At 33.3% G+C, this 26,125-nt stretch overlaps 1 protein-coding gene across 3 annotated transcripts in view; it reads right to left on the bottom strand.

Moving 5' to 3' along the window:
• Positions 1 to 26,125, bottom strand: part of GRID2 (glutamate ionotropic receptor delta type subunit 2) — a 1,475,947-nt gene that overhangs the window by 1,154,839 nt on the left and 294,983 nt on the right. For all 3 annotated transcript variants that reach the window (XM_045472791.1, XM_045472773.1, XM_045472783.1), the window contains exon 2: positions 25,925 to 26,080. In XM_045472791.1, coding sequence (XP_045328747.1) covers positions 25,925 to 26,080 — 156 coding nt within the window. The remainder of the gene's footprint in view (positions 1 to 25,924; positions 26,081 to 26,125) is intronic.

The raw sequence follows: 26,125 nt of genomic DNA on the forward strand, positions 1-26,125 counted from the left end.
TATTTAATGGAAAAGATGCAAATGAACTACTATTCTGCTAATATATAGAAAACAACAAATACACATAAGTACATTGCAAATACATGCAAATATTTACATTCAGGGATATTTGTATGTGTAGTTGTAAAACCTGTAAACAGGTAGATTTGGTCATCTTGGATGATTAGGTCAAGTGTGAATACGTGCTTTTCATAAATGTGTGCATCACTGTAGAGAAAACATCAAAACTGCTTTACTTATCCATTTCTACTGTATTTCATTTGCAATATATCTTTAATAAACTTTGTGTGTATTTAAAAAAGAAATATCAAATTTCTGACTAAATATGAAAGGACTGAAACAAGAAATTATTGTATATACTTCCCCAAAAGCCACCTCCCACCCTCAATTAATGACATCAAAATACGAAAATCGCAACAAAGAAAGAGTGAAAAGGAAAGAATTTAAAAGGGAATACCATATTTCCGTTGATTTGGGAAGACTAGAGTAGTAACAACTGAGTTAGCAGAAGAGAAGCAATTTCCATTTAAATGACTGTAAAGAGAGGAACAATAAGAGATCAAATTTGCCCTCAGAGAATCCTAGAGAATCCTCACTTGGAAGCATAATCTCATGGCATTCATGGGTGAGGGACACAGATGAAAACAAAAATATCTGGTAACAGTTACTAAATAAACCAGTAGGAAATTTCCAGTCTCCTTAATCCTGCCCAACGAGCATCTTCCTTGCCCTCCCATCCTTCACAGGAGAGTTCTATTTGGAGAAAATAAATGAGAATTGCCCAGTAATCACAGACAACAGCCAAGAACCTAGCATCCTATTCCTACTACCTGTAGGAGCCTAATATTGTATTTTCAGGAATTTGTTAAGTGGTTGTTAAACAGCCATTTTTTAAAAATTTTAATTATATAAACTTTCAATTAAATAAATTATATTAAAGACAAAGATAATAAATCCAAAACCCCCATGTTCCCAATTATTTTTACTATTGGCTATGCTCTTGACATTATTTTGCCTATGTCTATATGTTGGAAATTCTATATATTACTATATAAATATCAACTATATAGCTAATAATTTTAGGTATTAAGGTTATCAATGATTCATTTATTCTTTATTATTTTGTATTTTACAAAATTGTATCCAATAAGTATAAATTACATTGGAAAAGAAAATAGGCATTATTGCCATAAAGTCTATTTCCTAAACATTGTGTGTTACTGTCTCTCAGTATGAACTGAAACACAATTTCCTTGGTTCCAATTTTAAAACCTCCTCACTTTCTGATAGTTGATTTAGAGCTCAAAAATAAATCCTTAAAATATTTTGGAAAGAAATCCAGTATGAGCTTTCCAGTCAAGAAATTCTTGGTTGTCATAAATTTTCCAATCCAAAGAAACAGTATGTTAAACCCAATCATAACAGGATCGCATACTATTCTTCTTTCTTTTTTTGACCAAAACAGCAAGGATTAATAGTTGCTAATGTTATAAATTAAAAATAGGCAAGAAAGCTAGGGGGGATTTTTTTTAATTATTCAGTGTTTTTTTCATTTATATATCTTACGTATTTTTCAGACTCTTGTCTGTGGTTTTCCACTCAAAGCTTGGGATTAAAAAAAAATTATCAAAGGTACTGGATGTGGATGCAATCTAATGTCAAGGTTACAGTATATTTTCAAGGGGTACAGTAATCTCCAGGCAGAGTCAAAATGGGCAGTTCATGAATGAGGCTTTAGAGTCCAACTGCCTGAATTCAAATCCTGTCTTATACTCAGCAATGTTTGGATTTCACCACTCTACTCCACCTCTGTGCCTTAAGTTTATGGTGTTAGATTGGGATGATTGTAGTACTATTTCATAAGACTCTCAGGATTAAATGAATTGATATGTATGAAGAATGCAAATCTACCTAACTTTTATTACTTAATGATAGTTATTATTATGATTCTGCTGATTTGTTGAAGGTAGTGTTATCATCTTGAATTTTAGGTTAGGAAGAAAAACTTTCTGAAATATATTCTAAATTTCAGAATGCCACACTCAATGATGTGTCACACAGTAAAATCTAAGAAGTAGCTTTACCAATTATGTGTTCCAAGTGTGTACATATATGTGCTGAAAAAAGGGACCATAGATTCACTCAATCTCTAGACATTAAAGTCAATTTAAAAGCAACCTAGGTGTTAATATACCTTCAAAAAGCTCATATAGTCAGGTGAATATTAATCTGCTGCTTTATAGATAGTAAGCCTCTCTTTAGGAGAAACTTTAAATCTCTGAAACATAACTCTGGTAACTACAAGAGAAAAAAAGTGACTATTATTACTTTATGGTTATTTGTGCATAGGTTCACTTATTTTCAGTTCAAATCAGAAATATGATGATGGATAATAATCTTACACAGCCACTTGTTACTGAATATCTACTATGTGCCATTTACTTTTTTCTAATTTTTATAAAAAAAACTTACTCTTAAAGACTAAACTTTAAATGACCATGCTTATTATTACTATATACATTTATAGATGGGGAGACTGAGGCTTATATAGAGAATTAGCTATATAAGTTCAGAGTTAAAAAAAAATGTGGCTTAACTAAGATTTGATCTTAGTGTTTGTTTTTTTTTAACTGTGTGTTTATTTTTGAGAGGGAAGGAAAGAGACAGAGTGAGCGGGGGGGGGGGGGGGGGGGGGGGAGGGGCAGAGAGAGAGGGAGACATAGAATCTGAAGCCTAAGCAGGCTCCAGGTTCTGAGCTGTCAGCTCAGAGCCTACAATGGGGCTGGAACTCAGGAATCCTGAGATTATGACCTGAGGAAAATTTGAACACTTAACCAAATGAGCCACCTAGGCAGCCCTAATCTTACTGTTTCTGACCAGTCTTGAGAACTGAAGCTTGTAGAATTTGAGAAATTTTTATGTATGAGCCATAATATTATCTTTGTAGAGTCTGATATTTTAATACATGAGCCATGATATTAATATTAATTAAATGTATTAAGTCTGACACTTTGATATATATATTTATATGTATACATAATATATATGTGTGTATGTGTGTGTGTATATATATCGTGTATGTACATATATATACACATGTGTGTGTATATATATATATATATATATATCCTGTGTGTGTGTGTATATATATATATATATATATATATATATATATATATATCCTGTGTGTGTGTGTGTGTGTATATATATATATATATATATATACACACACACATATCTCAAAAGTAACTTATTTTCCAAATGGTAGCCACAAATTTAAGCCATATCACATGGCTCTATCTTTAAAAAATGATGTTGAAATCCCAGATATAGTGGAATTTTATGGGGCTTTAGGCCTAAACAAATGAAAGTTAATAAAAATGAGAATAAATGTATGTGTAAAAATTAGGTTATATAACTCTGATCAAAACATTATTAAATATTTATTCTCCCTTATCCTTTTACACAGCTTGTTTTGAAACAATTGGCAAAAATTATACCCTTCAAGTTTATGGTACACAATTTCAGCTATGTTCATAGATAAAGTATTTTTGAATAATGCATTCATGGAAAAAATTGAGTTCCAACTCAATGGTGCTGCCTTCACATAAACAGAAGGAATGCGACTATGTGGGTGTTAGTGGTGCTACAGCGTTTACTATGGTAATTACTCCAGGATAATCATAGAAAAGAAAAAAAAAAATCTTGCCTACATGAGCAGAATCAAGTTCTTCTTCAAGCTATTCTGGTATGAACACATGCCACACCATTTCTGACTACTAAAACGCACACATCTTATTCCACTGGAATAAAATCTCCTCAGGGAAGGGACGATCACAGATGGAGATCTTTATATTTCCAGAACTTAGTTCCATGTATATAGTTTTCTTAAGTTAATAACTAAGTAAATAATATAGTTATGTTTCATGTGACTTAAAGGAATGTATTTTATTACTGAGGCCAGAGAAGGTAAAAAGTCCAAAGTCTATTTCTTTATATATATATATATATATATATATATATATATATATATACACACACACACATATATATATACATATATATATATATCCATGCATATATATATATATATATATATATATATATATATATCCGTGAATATACACATAGATGATTTATTTATAATTCAGATGATATTAAAGCACATTCCAATCATAAGGAGATAGCAATTAATGCATGCTCAATAATTAAAGTGTCTATAAAATAACTAATTTTCTTTTGCAAAAATCAGCCTGAAATCTTCAGAATTTTATTATGTTCTCGCTGATCACTTTAAAGTTTATTTAAATATTAACTCATACACAGAGTTTTCATCTTCGAAAGCTTCTCAATGGTGCTAAACTTCATTTATTCAAACTAATAAAACCTTTTTGGAAGAAACAGAAGCTTCAGTTCCAGGCTAGCATGGGCTTGCAGGCTGATGAATATGGAATTTAAAAAATAAATGCCATCACTCCATAGATCATATAGACTTTCCCATCAATCACCTACTGGAATCTCACAATAAAACTGTGAAGTCACTTAGGCATTTTTTTTAAACCCCATTTTACAATTCAGGACTATTTGCCTAGAGAAATTGCTTAAGAATCAGATCCAGAACAAAACTTTTGCTTCAGACTCCAAACTTGATGTACTTTTACTTCACCACTTTAGATGATGAAGATGATTGTCCCAGAACCAAGAGCTAAATAATATACTCTTATAAATTACTATGGGATAAATGTCCTCTTAAATGTCCTTAGGAAATCCTTTTACAGACTCTGGTGTTTACTGTGAACAAATAAATTCTGGAAAAAAATCACAAGGGAAATACCAGAATTAGTTCCAAAAATTTTAAACCCTTTAGTTTTCTTCCCATTCTTACCATTCTCTTTTATAAAACACTGAATCTTAAATATTCACATGTGGACTTAACAAGAAACAAAGAAAATGTAGAAATAGCATCCATTCCAAAAAAAATTAGTTTCCCTTTCTAATGGCTCATTCACTCACAAGACTTCTCATAATTGTTAGAAGTTCTGAAAATGACAGCTAACCATAAAAATAGAGAAAATAATATTTAACCTGAAAATTCTGACCTCCAATTATGTTGACAAATTCCTAATATTTCCAGAGAATGTCATCAAAGTAGTCTTATGTAATTTTTTACAGATTCTTGCTCTGAATCTCAGGTTTGTTCTTACTGTGACTCAAAAATATTTTCAATCATCCCTAACTGACCCACCCAGCAACGTTTCCAAACCTTGTCCACTCTTACTTGCATATCCTTAATAGCCAGTTGCCTTAAAGCATTACTGAGATGATTATAACCACTTCCCATTAATTTCTCAATTTTCCTCTATCAACAAATATGATTGTTCCAGTAACTCAACAGTTCAATATTTACCAAAACTTCCTCTTTAACACTTTTCTACACAAAACTGCTAACATAAATCTCTCTCTCTTTCTTTCTTCCTCTCTGCCTTTCAAGCTACCTCTCTGTTTCCCCACTCTGGACATTTTTCTAGTCAATTCAAAATACTCCCATGATGTGTTCTACTAAACTCTAATCATTCTTATACATATAACTGTATCATCAGACCTTAAAGGAAATATTCTACTCATGGGATTCAGTCCTTCTTCCTATCCACTGACTCCTTACTGCTTAGAATAGATTAGCACCACTAATACTAGGAGGAAACTACTTCTCTCCTAATTTATCAGTGTTTTCCTTTATCTCTAGAATACATGGGCCTTTTATACTCCTCATTTAAACAACATTCAATGACATTTAAGATAACTGCCTCCAAAAGAAGGATTTCCTCCTCAGAGGTAATGATCTCCATTGGTTTCTCTTTCCATTCCAAGTCCTTATTTCTTTTTTTCCCCTTCTCACAAAATAGAAGTATTTGCTATGATATATCAGTGGGTTTCTCTCCTCTGCTACAATCATGTTTGGCAATTTCATCCAATAACAGGTTTAACTCTCATTTCCAGGCGATGTGGTCTTAAACCCCTGCTCCATTTCCTCTACAGAGTTCGCTTCTACTTTCCGGTGGCATCTTGACACCTATATTCAGACAGGGGTTAAAATTCCAACTTTGACACTCATTAGCTATTAATTTTGGTCAAGTTGACTAACCTCACCTCCTTAGTTTCCTAACGTATACAAAGGCCTGTGTGAGTAGTAACTAAATAACTTATGTAAAACTCATATAACTATGCCTGATCACAGTTAATAACTCAATAAATGTTAGGTACCATACACCCTTATTTACTCCTTATATGTCTCTGCTCCTGTGCTCCTTATGTTTTAACTGTATATCTGTCTAGTTCTAAAGGCCAAAAGCTAGAAACTTCTTTGATTTCCCCTTGTATTGGGCCCAGAATTTTAATAAGGTATCAAGTCTTTCTGAAACATAGCTTCAGAGCAGCTCATGTTTCCCCCTGTGCATTACAGGTATCCTATTCTGAGATCTTATTAGCCCCTACCTAAACTGTTTTAATAGATTCCCAACTGGTTTCCCTGATTTCAGTTTCTTGACCTCTAATCTATCATTCATATTGTGGAAAGTTGTTTTCTTCATCCCAAACTGTGTGTGTGTGTGTGTGTGTGTGTGTGTGTATGTGTGTGTGTGTGTGTGTGTGTGTGTGTGAAACGTCATTCCACCAAGCAAACCTTTCCATTCCTTGCTACCTCCTAAGATATTAATTCAGAAACCTTAGTTTTAAACTCAAAATCTATTATTAGCTCATTTCAATCTACCATGCTAATTTTATCTGGTCCTTAAAACAGGTAAAGTTCCAGAAAAACTAAACTATTGACTATTCCTTATACATAGTCCACTTTCCTGATATTCTTCTCTCCATCTGAATTACCCTGGTAAGTGAATTTCATATACTACTTACCATTCATGGTTTAGCTAAAATGATACCTCTGCTATAAAATATAATATTATGTTCAAAAGTTGTCTGTGGCTTCTGTAAAAGAAAAGATGAGGCAAAGGATGTAGAACTATACAAATGTTAAAGTTTGGACCTCAGCTAATCTCCTCCCCAAAAAGCAATGATAAAACTGGACAGAACTGATAAGAAAAAAGAATATTTCAGGGTTCTTAAAATTGACCAAGGGCATACAACAAATTAAAAATCATTTATTCAAAAAGGAAAGAGAGAAAAATAAACCTCTGCAAAATATTATATAAGAAGAGTGAGTCCATGGCATTTTTCTCTCTTCTCCAACCCCACTCTTTGGTTCCATTATAAAGATAGTTTATGGGGCGCCTGGGTGGCGCAGTCGGTTAAGCGTCCGACTTCAGCCAGGTCACGATCTCACGGTCCGTGAGTTCGAGCCCCGCATCGGGCTCTGGGCTGATGGCTCAGAGCCTGGAGCCTGTTTCCGATTCTGTGTCTCCCTCTCTCTCTGCCCCTCCCCCGTTCATGCTCTGTCTCTCTCTGTCCCAAAAATAAATAAAACGTTGAAAAAGGAAAAAAAAAGAAAGATAGTTTAGCAGGCAGGGAAGGAATGAAAACTAACAGCTTCATTCCAGAAGGGGCTATTTGGGTAGGCGTGGTATATGGGAAAAAAAATCATACTCAGGGGTATTATAGAAAATGATAACAACTTTGGTATCAAACAATCAAGGAAGGTCAACATCTTAGCAAATCTGAGGTTGCAATACAAGTTTGATCCAGCGGTAGACTAGAAGACCAGCCAGAATTTTCACATGAAGATGTGGGGAATGAGAAAGTCATAATGGGCCCTGATAAACTCTTGTATATCCCATAAATTTCCTCAACAAGATAAAGGGCCTCTATGCAAAACATGCAGTTCACAGCATCCTCTAATTTGAATGACTACATGTTTTCCATCTGAGATTGGAAACACGAATGAATAATTTTCTCCAAAGTTCTGTTCAATATACTAGAGGTTCTAGCCAGTGCAATCACGAGACAAAAAAAAAAAAAAAAAAAAAAAAAAAAAACAGAAACATGAAAAGACATCCAGATTAGAAAGTAAGGGTTAAAACTCTTTATTTGCATATATGATCTTGTTTGAAGAAAGAAAGAAAGAAAGAAAGAAAGAAAGAAAGAAAGAAAGAAAGAAAGAAAGAAAGAAGCGAATCTAGGGGATACATAAAAACTTCTAGAATAAGCAAGTGAGTTCTTAAGGTCATAGATGACCAGATCAATATACACATAAAATTTTTTTGTATTAGTAAGAACAATCTGAAAATAAAATTCAAGAAATGATTCCACTCACAGTATTATCAAAATGAATAAAATCCTAAGGAATAAGTTAAACATGTAAGACTTGTAGAGTTAAGACCAGAAAATAATAGGAAAATAATATTAAAGCAAATCTAACCAAATGGTGATACATTCTAGGTTCATGAAGTAGAAGACAATATTGTTAAGATGGCAATCTTCTTCAAACTGATCTATAGATTTGGGGCCCCCGGGGTACTTAGTTGGTAAGGTTCTTACTTGGTTTTGGCTCAGATCACGATCTCACAGTTTGTGGGATTGAGCCCGGCATCAGGCTCTGCACTGACATTGCAGAGCCTGCTTAGGATTCTCTCTTCCTCTCCCTTTCTGCACCTCCTTCACTTGTGCTCTCTCTCTCTCTCTCTCAAAATAAATAATTAAGCTTAAAATAAATTGATCTATAGATTCAACATAATCCTTTCCAATTTCCTAGGAGGCTATTTTGGAAGAAATTAAAAGTTGATGTCAATAGTTATATGGAAATGGGATGGACTCAATAGTCAACTATAAGTATGAAAAAAGAGGAAAAGTTTAGAGAATTTACATTTCTCAATTTCAGAACTAACTATAAAGCTACAATGTGTTACTGGCATAAGGACAGGCATATAGATCAACTGAACAAGACTGAAGGTTTAGATATAAACTTATTTTTATGGTCAATTGGTTTTCAACAATGGTGCCAAGGCTATTCAATGGGGGAAAGAATAATCTTTCCAAGAAATACTGCTAGGCAAATTGTGTATTCACATGCCAAAATATTGCCTCATATCTCACTCAAATACTAACACAAATTACTCCTAAATCTAAATACAAAAGCACAATATATACAATTTTAAAAATAAGAAAGAAAAAAATGCATTGACCTTGGATTATTCAGAGAGATCTTAGATATAATGCCAAAAGCAAATTATTCAGAAGAAAAAAAATTGATAAACGGACTTTAAAAAATTAAAATTTGCACTTCAAATGAAATCATTAAGAAAAGGGGAAAAGACAGATTAGGGGAAAATATTTGTAAATCATACAGCTGATACAAAAAATTATGAAGAATACATAAAGACTATTTAAAGTTTAATAATAAGTTGAAAATATAATTGGAAATGCACATAAGATTTGGAAAAATACTTCATCAAGAACATATACTGATGGCCAATAAGCACAGGAAAAGCTATTCAATATCATTAATAATTAGAAAAATATAAATTAAAACCTTAATTACATACCACTTCATTTGTTTCACAAAATTGACAATTATTTGAAGAAACTGAAACCCTTATACATTGCTACTGGAATGTAAAACTGAAGAGTCATTTTTGAAAACAGTTGTTCAGTTACTAAAGAAGTTAAACACTATTGTCTTGGGCTCCATACAGACAGCATGGAGTCTGCTTGGGATTCTCCCCCACTCCCCCCACTCCCTCCACTCCCCCCCCCCTTCCCTGCTCTCTCTCTTTCTCACTCTCTCAAAATAAATAAATAAACTTAAAAAAAAAGAAGTTAAACATTACTTTACCTCACAACTAAAAAGTTCCTTTCCTAGGTATCTATCTAAGAAATTCATGTTGAACTGAATGTTCCTGTCCCTCCAAAATTTGAACACTGAAACCCTAAACCTCTCCATGTGGCTGCATTTTGAGACAGGACCTCCATGGAAGCAATTAAGGTTACATGAGGCCATAAGGGTGGAGTCCTAATCTGAAAGGATGGTCCTTATAAGAAGAGATACCTGCAATCTTACTCTCTCTTTCCGTACATACACAAAGAAGAAATCATGTGAGTATACAATGAGAAGGCAGCTGTCTGCAACCTGAGGGTAAAGTTCTCATTAAAGTCAACCCCACTGGTACCTTCCATGGTGCCCAGAACTCTGAGAGAATGAATTGTTTTAAGAGAATTAATTGTTGTTTAAGTCACCTAGTCTGTGGTAAATTGTTATGGCAACACACAAAATGAAATATATATATCCACACAGTTACTTTTACATAAATATCCATGGTAGAATTTTCTATACTAGTAAAAAAAGTGGAAAAAATCCAAAGTCCCTAAATTTCAAATGGAAAAAACAAAATGTGACATACCTCTATGATGGAATGCTCTTCATCATTAGAAAAAATATATTCTTGGTACATACTACAACTTGGATAAACATAATAAACTCTAAGTGAAAGATGACAGACACAAAAGACTACATATTGTCTAATTTTATTCATAATGAAATGCCCAGAAAAGATCAGTCTATAGAAACATATCTGTGGTTGCCTGGGACTGCTGTGGAAATAGGGTTTGACTGATTGCAAATTGACATGAGGAATTTTGTTGGTGATGGAAATATTCTAAAACTAGAACTTTACGATGATTGCATAACTCTGTAAATTTACTACTAATAATTGCATTGTACATTTAAAATAGATGGATTTGGGGGCACCTGGGTGGCTCAGTCAGTTAAGCATCTGACCCTTTGTTTTAGCTCAGGTCATGATCTCACAGTGGGTTCTAGTCCTGCATCAGGCTCCGTGCTGACAATGTGGAGCCTGCTTGGGATTCTCTCTCCCTCTCTCTCTACCCACCCTCACTTGCACTGTCTCTGTCTCTCTCAAAATACATAAATGAAATCTAAAAATAAATAATAAAATAAAATAAAATAAAATAAAATAAAATAAAATAAAATAAGATGGATTTTATGGCCTGTAAATTATATCTGCAAACAGCTGTTGCAGAAGGAAGGGAAGAAGGAGCAACAGTGGCAGCAGTAGCAGCACAGCAAAAAAGGAAAACAACCACCACTTTGGTGGGAAAAAACAAAAGTGGAGAGTCTGTGTCCTCAAGATAGGATATCCTCACTAGAGTAGCAGGAGTGGTGGGATATCTGTTTCATTTTGCAAGATATTTAGAGAGGCATATGTAATTGTTATGCTAAGGTTTAACCTACTGGAACAATGAGAACTCAAACAGGGTAGGCTTTTATATGATAGAGGTGAGTTTCTCTCACATGTAGCAGTCCTCCCAGGGCAGGTCTACTCTACATGGGAGCCAGGTTCCTCCTATCTTGTTGCTCTGAAACTCTCCAGTGTGTTGTTCTCATAGGCATGGTCAAAGCTGGGTCACAGCTCACTAAAAGCGGTAGGGAGTGTTAGTCCAGAGCACGTAGCTTGTCTTTATATTGGAAATGACTTGTAAATTGCCCATACTTCCACACCCATTCCATTGGCCTTCAATGTAACTGTAAGGAAAGCTGGGAAATGTAGTCCTATTTGGAGCGGCCATCGACCTAGCTAAAACTGTGCTATTGCGGAAGAGAAGAAGCTATTTTAAACAACTTAAACAGTGGCTGAGAAGTTTATTCATATTATAACAGATAATAGCATTAATCCACATAAATTGTTGACAGTGAAGAGAAAAAGTTTAAGTAACTAGCAGGTTCACTGGCTCTTTTCTCAAGCTTGATGACAAGGTTTCCACAAACAAGCATAAAATAACACAAGCTGCATCTGTACTGTTTTGAAACAGGTGCCTGCCTGAATACGAGTGCTAGGGCTAAAATTCAAATAAAGGACTTCATTTTCAAAACAAATTTGTAAAAACAAGGCAGGGCCTGAAGACATAACTGCAAGTACTCGCCAGACAACTTACAGATACTCACAAAGATAAGGTATGTACACAAAGGGAAATCAGGTATTCATGTGATCCTGAAAGGGCAGAATTCCAGTTGCTGATACTATTACCAGAACTTGGAGCACACTAGGCTTCCCTCAGATATCGACATCACGTTTCCCTTTCACCTTTCTAGGGTCTGCTCAAAAGTCATTTCAGAAAGCTCCTTTACTGACATTCTATTTAAAGTGACACTCCACCTTCAGCAGGTCTATGCTAATTATGCTGCTTCATTTTTTAAATTTTTTCATACCAACTCTTGATCCTGAAGTTGTGTGTATTACTTGTTCCCTCAACTAAAACATACATTCCTGGAAAGCAGGATTTTGTGTATTTTCCGCTATACTATGAGTTGTTAGAATAATTCCTGGCTCATACTAAACATTCAGTAAATATTTGCCGAATTAATTGAGCGAATAAACAGATTAGCAACATGGCAAGGTTGCAACAAAGCTGAGATGATGCTAAATTACTTCAAATGGACTTTTACATTTGCTACCACATATTAGAGTCACACTGAGCATGCAGGGGACAAACAAGTATATCCAGCAGTGGGTGAAGGAAGGAAAACAGATGTAGAGAACTATCAGCCCTCCTCAAAATCCTGTAACAACTTCACCTTCACTGACAATTGAGTATTTTATAACTTCTTGTACTTTATATCATGATGTTTATGTCCATGTTAACGTTATTTATGTCTGTCACTTGCTAAACATATGATTCTTGAAGCTAGAAACCACACTGATACATCTTGGTATCTCTTTCAGTACTTAGTACTTTGCAAATTATAAGCTCGCAGTATCTACTTAGATGAAAGAATAAATGAATCAATAATTAACAATGGATGCTGATTTGCACAGATTGCAAATTGCACAAATTGCATAGCAGTTTTTTATTCAGATAAACAAATTTCAATGACTACTTGTGAATAATCAAACCAATAAAAATGCTTTTAACTTAAAATATTAACTATCTCACTTAAAGAGGAAAAAAAGATCATAATCACAGACTATGCATATAAAAGAACCTCAATACACAATGCCATTATCCTTTACCTATTCTGTCCAACTCAGTTAGGAAACAATCAATGTTTTCATGTAAGAGCACAGTGCCATGACAGCGTTATTGCACACAATGTTAAATGTGTAGTAAAAATCCATTGAGGGCACTAGTTAATGTATATGCATAACACTTTTTTATATTATAAAAAATTGGATGCTTATCTCTTTCTTTAAAATAAAAGGCAATTACTCTTTTTAGATGTGAAATAATTATTTTTTTTTAAATACCACTTGCTCTTAAAACATAGTAGATATTTTGTGTCTTTGAAGCAGCATCTTTGAGCTCAAATCATTTTCAGTACTTTTGCTGGATTTTAAAAGAAATTCTAAGATGTTGCTATATGAAGTCTGATGTCCTTATTAATGTCCTTTTTAGTGTTTAATTTTACTTGCTGAGTCATGATTTTCTCCATACTGAGTTTACCATTCTACCACTGGTTTTGGAAAAAGGTGACCTTGAAGCTGGGAACAGGATAATGACCTTGACAGAGATAAGTAAACATTTCTGTCCTTGTAGGCCTGATATTTTCTTTCTCAGTATATCCCCACCCCAGATCACATATTTTTACAGTCACCAAGATGTATTTTTGAACATGCCTGCTTCTTTGATTAGATCTTTTCTCTTTGGAGCAGAAAGCATGACTTGCTATTTTTTCCCTTTATTTCTTCTTTACCTTCTCCCTCAACTCACCGTCCCTGGTGATAAATCATCTCGCTTTCTACTGAACTTGCTATTTTCTGTGGAATTATTACCTAGTAATTATGTTACCTATGCACATATATTTAATCTCTTTGGTAGGTTAAAGCTCCTTTAAAATGCAGAATGCTCTGAAGTTACCTCTATATTCACCAGTTCTACTTCACTATCATGAACTGGGATGCTGAATAACATTAGATAAATGAAATAAAAGACCTTATGGGGGTGCCTGGGTGGCTCAGTGGGTTAAGCATCCAACTTTGGCTCAGGTCATGATCCCATAGTTCATGAGTTTAAGCCCCACTTGGGCTCTGTGCTGACAGCTCAGAGCCTGGAGCCTGCTTCAGATTCTGTGTCTCCCTCTCTTTCTGCCCGCCCTCCCCCCCTGCCCCCCGCTCTTGCTCGCTCTTTCTCTCTCTCTCTCAAAAATAAATAAACTCTAAAAATAATTTAAATAAAAGATCTTATAATGCAGCTCCTGCTTTTATGGCCCTCTTCTACTTTTCCTCCTATTCTGTTGCCTGCTATTTGACCATTTGCTATCCAATCCTATATATTAAACCATGGGTCTAGGAAATAAAGAGATAAAATGCAAAAACAGTTCTGTAACTGGTTATGTTCCTTTTATTGCTCTTTAAAGTTACTAGATAACCAAAAAATCTTGGCTCTGCAATTTGTCCAACAATAAAATATGCTTCCTCCCCCCCTGCCCCCCCCCCAGCTACTTAATAAGGAGTGTAGTTTTCACAGTAAAGCAGTCCTACAAAGAACAGAATAAATAAAAGGTATAGGGGAAAATTTCTCCATAGCAAATGGAGTAAGATATTCAAGAATTTGTAAGCATTCACCAACTTCTTTAAACAAAGTAGTGGATTTTCAAACAGAGACATTTTAAAATATGTAACTTCCATAAAGTTGGTTCCATTTGCCATAATATTTTAAGTAAATAATCATGTTTCCTTAAAGAGTGGTCATCAACCATGCTCTGGGGTGGCTATCCAGAGATCAGCCCTGTTTCTGGTCTGACTAGTGCTTTTCTGAAGGGACATTGCTACTGAACATCCCTAACATCAAGTTGGCCTTTGTTGAACTGTTAAAATACCTATGGACATGAAGATTTCAACTTGTAAAAGACAGTAGTTAAAGGTTGTGTGAAGAGTTTTAAGTTTTGTAATATGATGTATAGTACTAAGTCTGAGTAACACAATCCAACAAATCATAACACTTCTTGATTAGACTGCACGGGTCATTAAATCATTAAGAATGAACTAAGATTAACTTTTCTACACAGGCAGTACAGTGCAGTGGTTAATAATGATTATACTTAAAATCCCAGTAGGAAAAAAGAGCACACTTGAAATAGGGTAATTTGAGAAGGGTTTACTTTTCGAAAGGGTGAATGACACAGGTGTGGTTGGGATGTAGCAGGAAAATAAGGGCTAATATAAGAGTTCAGAACTAGTAGCAGTGAAGTGGTAATGAGTCCTGGTCCAAAGGATAGAGAGGAGAGGAGTTTGTGGGGTTCTGAATGAGAGTGATGCAGAGCAGAATGCCTTTAGAAAAAGCATGATTTTTTGTTTAAGGTACAGAGCCAACCCAAGATGATCTCAAACAGGAGACAAACTGAATACCTTCTCCTCATTCTCCCTCCCACTGACAACATGCCTGAAACTCCCAAACAGAAGATTTACATGGAAACCAGTGTTCTAGGCACTATTCTAAAGGCTTCAGGTATGATACATTGCCTAATCTAGCGACACTTCAGTTTCTTCATCTGCAAATGCTAATAAGAATAGTAACTACTTTATGGTTTACAAGGCAGTACAAAGATTAGGGGAAAAAAAAGAAGCAGCACTTTAACAGTTCATGGGATATAGTAAGTTATAAGGAAATGTTACTTCTCATTAGTGGACTTTTCAAAGCAGGCTCTTTTGTCAGAATGTACAGCAAACATAAAAGCCACAAAATGATTCTTTCCAAGTTTTAGATATTAATATATCTCTCTACATTACTCTGTATCGAAAGGCTAAAAAATTAAGTAAAATTCTTTCTTTGATTTGTTTCATTGTATTTCATTTCATTTTCCTTAGAATAATACTTACATTAAAGACCCAAATGTTTCTATAACTATATTCAAAATTAGAGTTACAGAAATGTGAATTTCAAATCCAAGAAAGATCCAGGAATGACATCTCCATACTCAGATGTCAGTGAAACTTCAGGATACACTAGTCTTTCTTTGGGAACATACTCCAAAGGGAAAAACTAAAGCAGATTTGGATTTTAAAACAAAAACAAAAACAAAAACAAAAACAAACAAAAACAAACAAACAAACAAAACACCTCATGAGTGGTACTGTTATCCAGCAAATAATGACTTTGAGGATGAAAATAAACATTTGTGAAGCAACAGATTAAAAACTTGAGAATTCAAAAATAATACCCCCCAAACACAGCAAGCCCATGACTCCAAATGGTTTTCCCATATGCAGTAGGGTGGAATGCTATTTACTCTTGGCATTGTTGGCTACTTTGCAACCTCAAATCTTGACATAAATGTAACTTTTTGTATCTTCCATTATTTATCAAAAATAAACTCCTGATTTTAAATCACTCACGTGCACGCATGCACACACACATATACACACACACACAGAAACACAAACCCTACATCTTATAGATAGCACTATTTTCCACGCGGGGGTGGGGGGGGGAAGGAACTATTTGCTTGCTTACTTCTTTTTTTATATCTTTCCTATTATTAATTCTTTGGATGGTTCAGTTAAATTTGTCTCATTTGCTTGTATAAACTTCCAATCTAGTACACAGTCAGTGCATTAAGTATCTTACACATGAGTGAACAATTATGATTTTGATTTTTGAAAGAACAACAAATTGTTCTTGGTGATTCATAATTTCCTGCCAGTTGGTCAACCCTTCTCATATTAAACTTTAACCAATTTCCAAAGAAAGGAAGTATAAACTGGTGATTCATTCTTTGCTCTCATGGAGTCCTGGCCTGAACTTTGTATAAAGAATGATGGTGGCCTGACATCAAACCTTCCCTGTCCTATTTTAACAAACATAGTATATAAAACTTTAAAATTAAAAAAAAAAAATAAATAATTACCCTTTGAAAAACATGAATCAATACTGAAAGAATGATCAAAAGAGTGACTGGTAAATTTATGATATATACTATATATGTCATTTATATATATTATTTCATATGTATATATGAAATTCAAAACAGAATAAAAAGATTAAATCGCTAACTCCATACAATAAAAGTTATTGACAAATCGATGTAACAGAATGAAAACAAGATTTGGAAGCAGGTAAAATGAAGCTGATATGACAGTTTCTTATGCTTTGACCAGTAAGAATGTGTCTTTTTGTTTTTAATCCCCTAGTTACTTTCTATCACCTAAGACCTCTACATTTGCTCAGTTATAATAATATGAATAAGCATTCAGGACTATCTCAAACTATTGTTTAACTTTTTTAAGTGCTAATTCAAAAGTAAAGTACAAAAATTATTATTGAATATTTAAAGTCATTCTATTAAAAATAATCTCTGTAACAGTATTGTTTCTAACTTCGATTTGCATAACTTTTTTTCCCCAAAAAAATAACATATTATAAGAAAATATTTATTTTCCACTTTGGAACATATTTCTCATTTATAATAGACATTATAAACCATTTTAATCTTTTCTATGTTTTAAGTCTTTTCTATGTTTGAAAATATATCTTACAAAATGAGCTTAGCCAATCTTACCATCATATTGTATTAGTCTACCAAAGACCAAAAAGCAAATATGTCTTGAAATGATGCATGAATTCCTGAGAAAATAACATACCATGTGTTATTGAAGAAGAATAGTACTAAGAATTCAAAAAAACCAATAATCAGCTTTTTACAGTTAATGTTTGCCCATGTATAGCTGAAATGAAAATGTGTAGAATGTAGAAAGATAACCTTTTAAACAATAATTTCAAAAATAAACTCAAAATACCATAGATGATGCATCTCTCAAAGCATAAAGCTTTCCTTGAATTCATTTCTATATCCGACTTTCACATATATTGCTCTTATGCCTTTCTACCACTGAATCCTATTTAGTTATGACTCAGTGCCTTATTTACTTCACTGATTGTATTAAGCCCACACAAATCATCCAAAAGCTTTAATTTGGTCTCCACAGGCTTTCTTTACTTCCCAGAAATGGTAACAAGGTATTTTAAATCCTCCCAACCCTAAGTACACATGTTGCAACATCACTACTATTTGCCAAATAAATTACACTACAAATATAATTCTCAGCTTCCTTTGCTGACTAGCAGAACTAGCCAGGAAGAAAGAAAAAAAAAAAAAAAGCAGAAGCATTCAATTTCTATATTTTTACAACCCCAGAATTCAGGATCTTGATAAGTAAAAACTCAGTTGGAAAAAATAAAAAAAAAAAGATGCTGACTAGGCAGATAATAAGCCTACTATGATCAGTGGTATCCATGGGAACCACTAATACATTCGGTAGAGGATGTGTATTGAAGGTAAGGTCACAGAGCAATAGAAATTTGCTGATGGACACATGCAATGACACTAAATCATCATGTACTCCAATATTTTTAATATGCATCTGGAGAAACCCACATACCATAATTACAACCCCATAAAATCATCTTATAATAATCAAATAATCATCATAATCCCATGGAGTATGCATTTAGCCCTCTTCCACAAATGAAGAAACTGAGGCTCAGAGACATTAGGTGTGCTTAAGATCCCAAAGATGGTAAGAAATGGAGCAGAATTCATATCAAGGCAGGTTTATTTGATTCCATGACCCATGCACTTAATTTTGTTTCCCAAGCAGAATAAATGGCATTAAATTTAAGACATATACTCAGGGAAATGCAGATATACTGAGTGTATCCAGTACAATATTGAGAATAAAGGATTCAAAGGGGGTTAAATGAGGAGTTTAAAAAGAGTACTATAGTGGCTGTGCAAAAGGAAGAGAAGCACATATAGTTTAGGACCTAATACGTGATTAAAGAATAAATTAAAAGGTCAATATAACCATATAAGACTATACAGTGCAGCCAAGGGAGAGCACAGCCTTTTTAATAGCTCAAGGCTGAATGCTTATAGGAACCCCAAAAGTACTTGCTACTTCATTCTTTTCTTTTCCTGGAATATTCAATTTCTTAGTGTACATTGGCTTTCTGTGTGTTCCTTTTAAAAAGGGTGTTTCAATGATAATTCTTTTGAAAATTACAAGGAAGTTCAACAAAATACTGCATGAGTACTAAAAAACTACACATAGTACAATTCCCATAAACCTCACGCAACACTGGCCAAGGACATGCAAAAATGGGTGTCAAATATTAAAATAATTAAAAGGTTATTTTTTGTTCTAGAATTAAGCAAATAGACTAGATCATTTGAAACTTTGATATCAAAAATACTGTTAATAGTTTTAAAAATCTGAATAAAGTCATCTTAAATGTGAACTTAAACTGTTTTTATGACTACACAATGGACTCTCATAACAACTATAGGATGTAGGTAAGTGTGGCTTTTACTCTAATAAACCATATATTCAGAGTTACTTTAAGACATAGAGGTGAATCTTTTACCAAATCAGTATCATAAAAGACCAAGGAAAAACTGAATTATGCTGCTACAATCATGCACTATTATCTACAGAGACTGAAAGAGAAGGAAGAGGTCTGTTATTATTATTATGTGAAAAATATTTGGTAGGAAGAAAGAACAGTGAGCCAATGATCAAAGAATAAATCTATACTTGTGCTAAACACAGCTTTTATAAAAAGTTGAAGATTCTTCTAAATGAAACAAGTCCAGAGCAGCACAGACTGCTAAAATATTATATTTTATGAGGCAACTTACACAAGAGTACACATTTGTAGATATGAAGGTAAAAGACCTCAAAGCAAAAAAGGCTACAAAATTATGATATAGAGGTCTATAAACATCTGAACTTCAGTCTATCCACAGTATTAGAGACCTGTTACTTTATGAGCATGATATTGAATGAGATAAGGGAAAGGCTTACTAATATAGGAGAAGAGCAATAAATCACAGAAAACAAAGATTAATCCATATAATTTATATCTTCTTTAATATTAATTAAAAATAATGAATTTCCTTAAGAAAGGTATTTCCTCTCTTTTCTGAAAAATAATATTTTCAAAAAGGTATAACACCTTGTTCCTTTTTACTATTAAATAATTTAAAACCCACATTACAAGCAGAAGGCATAATGACTGTTCATGCTCTAAAAGTCCACAGCCCTTCCCAAGCACATTTTTAAAACTTCCTATGATCATAACGCTAAGTCCTCTATTTCCTTTGTAATCTCCTATTGTGGCTGGCCAAATCTTGGAAGAGTACTAGGCATTATAAAGTACTTGGATAGATTGATTTGACTGAGTACTTTCAAAATTATATTCCAAACATATCTTAATTTAATTCTTCTTGATGGGCAATTCTTCATTGGAAAGGGTTAGTGTGAGATGCTTAAAAGAATGTATGCTGGTATTATCCCTAATGTATATAGAATTCTTTATACTTTAATACCACATTGATGATGGGTACTAAAGACCACATGATAGGAAGATTCTGATTCCAGATCTTTTTGACCGGTCCTTAGAATGTGGCAGGTAGAAAGGAAAGTGATCCTAGACCTGGCAGCAGATTGCTAAATATTCCAGACTCAAGGAGGTAAGAAGACGGTTCAGACAGCCACTGAATGGATATCCAATATCCCTTCTGCTATGTGGGTATCTGGAAATGGCCAGTGAGTTCCATCACCTCTTCCTTCCAACTCTTTGCACAAATGGCTGGGCACCAGTTACATTGAGCACTGGACCTAGAGACTGGGATTCAAAGCACAGCACTTGCCTTGATGTGGGTAGGAAAGGAGGAATGGAAAAATGAATGAGCAAAATTATACCTGCATGACGTTCAGGTTTTATTTCTTGGCCCCCTGGATCTATCAATTCTCAAGTTCAGTTTATTGTCACGTAATTCAGAAAATAAGCTGGAATTGAAGCTGTCAAAATTGGTCCATGAAAACACAGGCTGACAAGACATACACATTGCAGACTTATACTAGGAAAGTTGCAGATCCAATCTAAACATTTCCGAATTAGCAGATTTTTTTTTTATCACAGTAAAGATGTCCTATTAAAGCTGAGAGGAATATAAATTATGAGACTAAGCCTTGGAATAAAGCATCAAATAGAACGGCCACATAAATCATTCTTTTACATTTACGTACTCTTTGAACAAGACTACCCAGATTTAGCCTATGGCACCAGAAATATTCACAGTGAATGGTGATATTTTCTGGAGAAGCGCATTTTCCTAGTTATATTTCCTTACACTGTTTTTGCCTCTACTGCTCTCCTGTTTTCCCTTTTACACACGATACAGATGCATGTGTCTCTTACATATAACTGTAAAGAAATAAGTCTAATTTCATAAACTATAAATAAAAGCACCACATTGTTTTACACTTAAAATAATTTTATTTTGGAAGATGTATGAAGCAAATTTAACTGAAATCATTACTGTATTAAAATAAGATGTCCACTTTTTATGAGAGACTTTTTTTTGGGAGCAATCAATATTCATGTTGGGTATACAAAGGAGTAAGTCGAAGGTGGACCAGACTGAGACTTAGATGACGAGAAATCTTAACTATTACTGATTTTTATATGAAAAACAGCTTTTATAACTATATCATTTATAATGGTTTACAACAAAGCATACGGAAGAATAATTATGATATGTGCCTCCTTTTCTTTCAAATAGAATCATTTGTGGTTCTAAAGCATAATTCTTCCCTTAAACTCTTTTCACTATATATTTCATTTTTAGGTGTTTTTCTAATAAGAGCAAATATTTCAAAAGTTTTTAATTGAATCTTGCCATTCAATACCAACACATGGTCCTTTATATTCTTGCTGATACATCCAGTGGATGCAAGAATTATGCATGAATTTTTACGTCTACATCTCAACTTCCTATGTGAACATTTTTACAAATGCATTCCCTTTACTTTCTCCTGGCCTTGTTTTCTTATAAGTCCCGATCTTTCTTGGAGCAAAGTGGTGTTGGTCTCAACTAGAAGCCAACGATACAAATAATTGCTATTGCTTTCGGTAGAGAAAAGCAGTCTTTCACACCACACCGTTGTGTATCTATGTTTTATCCAGTTTATAGATGACAGAAAGGAAACAATCTATAAGAGAGGAGTAAGGAAAGTAATCTAGCAACAGCTGCACTGATCCAGGTCAATTGAATCTGCAAAAGACTCTTTCTGGATTCTGGTGATAGCAATGAGTTCCTTGGGTCACAGTGAATAGTTGGCTGAGATATTTAATTTATTTTGAAGTAAGCCATAGAAAAAAACTAGGGGGCGATTTCAGCAATGTGCAGCATCTCTAAAGAGAACCTAAATAATTATCATTTCTAGAATCCTAAATTTCTAAATCTGGAAATGTGTCCTAAGAGTCATGAAACATTTCATCCATAGAGAATAAACTAATCTTAAAAAATACATCATTTATGTTTGATTTTTCATTATTTATAGATGAGAAGACCAAGGATGAAAGAACAAGAGTGATTTATATAATCAGCTGGTATTGTTCAACTAGATTGGAAGATTTTTACTATTCCATGCTATCTGAAACCTATGAACATTAATAGTATGTATCAAAACATATAAATCTGCCAGAACTTTATATTTTCCAAAATACTTACTGAAGTCTTAGAATGCATTGTGTGCTCTCTCTCGCGTACATGTGGTTAACAGATATAGCAAGGAAAATATTAGGCTAGTGGTCAGGTCTTGGTTTAGTTTCTTGCTACACACCTGCAGTATGTAGGAGAATTACTTGAACACACTACTCTCAATTACTTCATATATTTAGGAAAAACATTCAACTAGGTGTATATCATTTTCCGCCTCTATAATTTTTGAGGTTTTCAAAAACACACCATACAATTTTTTTCTTTTGTGCATCTTCTTTAGAGAATAAGCTTTACCCCAGCTACCAATAAGCCTACCTATTCCACACCCAAAAAATGATAAAAATAATCCTGAGTTAAGGTGTGAAAAATTCTTTTCCCCTAGTAAACATCCCATGACTCAACAGACAAAAGATGAATAATAGCTTATCAACAAATATATTCAAAATATATTCAAAATATTATCAATAAATATATTCAAAAAAAGGAAAAAGAATTATTAAAATAGGTTGTTTGATTCCAGATTATTTTTCTAAAAAAAGGAATTTTTTTTCTACTGTTCATTTGTCTACAAGTGCTGAGATTGTTACAGGATAATGATAAAGATAATCAATATAATCATTGATCTCCAGAGAAAGAAATATTGATCCTGTGTTACAACCAAGATATTGTCATTTGGAAACTCACTGTAAAAACAACTATTAAGTATTTATTATTAAAAATAATTATTACTATGCAAAAATTTACTCTAACCAGAGCTACAAAGAAGCATTATAATGGTATCAATATTGTAATTCTGTTTATGTGTTAACAGGCTGTTTATCTTTAAATCTTTATCTCATTAAATGCTTATAGAAGAAAGATAAAGAAAAAAATTAAATTTGTAAAAATAAAGATCATCTCTTAAATGCAGCTGGTTGGAGGAAATTCTCACACTAAAATAAAATGAGCATTTCAGATTTGTTTCCTGATGAACTTCTAAAAACTTCATGTGTAAACAGTCAGTAATACTTATATCATTGAATCTGTTATCCTTTCTTGGAATTTAAAAAAAACAAATAAGCTAATTTAAGACCCTTTATGTTATATATTTTAATGGCATCACAGCAAATATATGATCATAGAAAAACTGGACATCCTTAATGGCACAATTGAGGTTTTATCCTAAATCACTTGCTCAAAACATTTGAGAAAATACCCCTTCGATTATTTCTTGTTCTCTTTCAGTTGAATATTTTCCTCCTTTTTTCAAACTAATAAATTATGGAAAGAGCTCTAGAAAGAATTATTTTTATTTGTAAAATTAGCCAAGATCTTTCTTGATATTGAATGGGGAAGCAAATTAACTCCAAAGCTTCCTAGAACTTATTTCAAGTTCATTACGCAGAGCAGACGATCAAAATAACTGGTCCAGAACATCCTGTTACCATCAGAAAACATCAGGCAAACTGTCAACCTCTTTCTTCTTTCTTGACAAATATCTAGTGGTCTCTGTCTCCAAAACTTAAAACTTATTTCCTCTCTCAATTTGCTTTCAGTATCACAAATTCGTCATGTCACAGTAGTTCTTTTGAGGGATGTTTCTGCTTCCAGAACTGAGCTGGCAGCAGAACGGCTACACAAAGTAATATGTGAACAGATTCACTGTGGTATTTTAAAAAATTGTCTTTGCTTTTCAAATTGGAGTCTCTAAAAAAGGTGTGAGGGACATATTTATTCACACTTTGTAATTCTCTTCTACCACTGTGTTGTCTTTGTATCTCTATCTCCACACTTTTCAAAGTGCTTTTTTTTAAAACGAATTGATACATTAACCTGTCTTCAAAGTTAATTTACAATTATTAATATGTAATCAGAAGACAGATACAAAAATAAATAAGTCCTCATTTTTTATCTACCCTCATTCCAGTCACTAAAACTAATAGTTGAATGAATAATACTCTTTTTCATTATTGGATTTTCCGCATATTCTGCTTTATTATTTTACCTATTGCTTTATGAATTGTAATATTAGTTTTTACATGTTTCAATAGAAAATTTATCAGCACATCCATTTTTGTTGGCACCAAATTCCCAGAATTCTCATTTTAAAATATAAATGACTAGATGTTTTCATTAATCTTTTTAAATTGGTATTTACTTACTAAACATTAAAATTCCATATTATTATAAGCATCATATTCTCTGCAAAATAATATTTTAGTAAAACACTTCTGTTCATTTCATTAAAATATTTTCTTCACTCCATCAAATTATTAAGAAGGAAAATCCATTAGATCACTAATCATTCTACCTAATCTCTTACTGACACAAGTAAACGTAAATAAGTTTCGATAGTAGTCAACGCTACTGATCAAAAGCATAGTCCAATAAAGGTTCCCTGAACGTCATGTAGATGCAACGTTAGAGGAAAATGACAATTTTTTGAAAATACTTATATTCATTTTCCTTACCCTTTCAATATTTGTCTTTAAAAAGTTTCTGTCAAACTCTACCACTTTTAATATTCTGTCCATCTTTACTTCTGTCAAATCCTCTTTAAGTTTCTTAATGAAACAAGTGCTTCATTTGATTAAATTTTGCGTTGGTACCTTTAGTCTAATTATATTATCACAATAAAATATAAACTAGGTCAGCAACAAATAGTTTCATGAACAAGTAATGCTTTGCCAATCAAGAGGCTATTTCATTAGAATAACAGCATCAAAAATAAAATTCTATTACTCTTAGATATCTTTCGATCAAAACCTTCATTCATACAAATGATCATCCCAGTATAATAAAAATAATTTGTATTTGTATGATTTGTCCCTATGAAAAATTTTAATTCACCCAAGTATACAGAAAGAATGGAGACAAATGCTTTAATATTTGGCACACTATAGAGAGTAAAAAATGTATACGTTAGGATCCCAAAGCGAAGTCTTTGATTTGTATTTAGTGCCTACCAGTTTTCTTTCCGCCAATGCATTTGTCATGAATACACCTGAAATGTCATTCCATGCTGTAACAACACTCAAGGTGGCCATTATATCAAAAAAGTCAAAACTAAAACTTTGGATAGAAAGTCATACTTTTAAGTAATGTTTACTTTACACTGAAATCATAAAATGCTATAAAGTTTTTACTGCAAATATTTATATGCATTTTCACATATACTTCAATTAAACAATAACTTTCCATACTCTGTCCTTTCAGAAGTGGAATTCAGTCTTGATATCTACTGCAAATATTTATATGCATTTTCACATATACTTCAATTAGACAATAACTTTCCATACTCTGTCCTTTCAGAAGTGGAATTCAGTCTTGATATCTACAAAACAGCACCCTCAAAGAAAAGCAATGCAGCAAAGATGCAAAAATGACATCCATGTTGATTTGTAAACAAATCTAGTTGCCATCTGAATTGAACCAAAAAACAAACAAAATAAAAACTGGACTGCTGATAGGCCTTACCTTCTTGAACTGCTTGAAAAGGGTTGTTGCCATCGACAAATGTCACTGAAAATGTGATTTTCTCAGTCTGTAAGATCTCTTCATTCTGGTTGAGGTCACCAACCGCTGTGCGAAACACCTCATCATCCTTTTTGGCAGATTCATCAAAAATTGCTCCTACAAAGAACAACATGAATGCCATTAAACAACAACATGAATATT

Source organism: Leopardus geoffroyi, chromosome B1 (assembly GCF_018350155.1).
Source record: "Leopardus geoffroyi isolate Oge1 chromosome B1, O.geoffroyi_Oge1_pat1.0, whole genome shotgun sequence".
NCBI lineage: Eukaryota > Metazoa > Chordata > Mammalia > Carnivora > Felidae > Leopardus > Leopardus geoffroyi.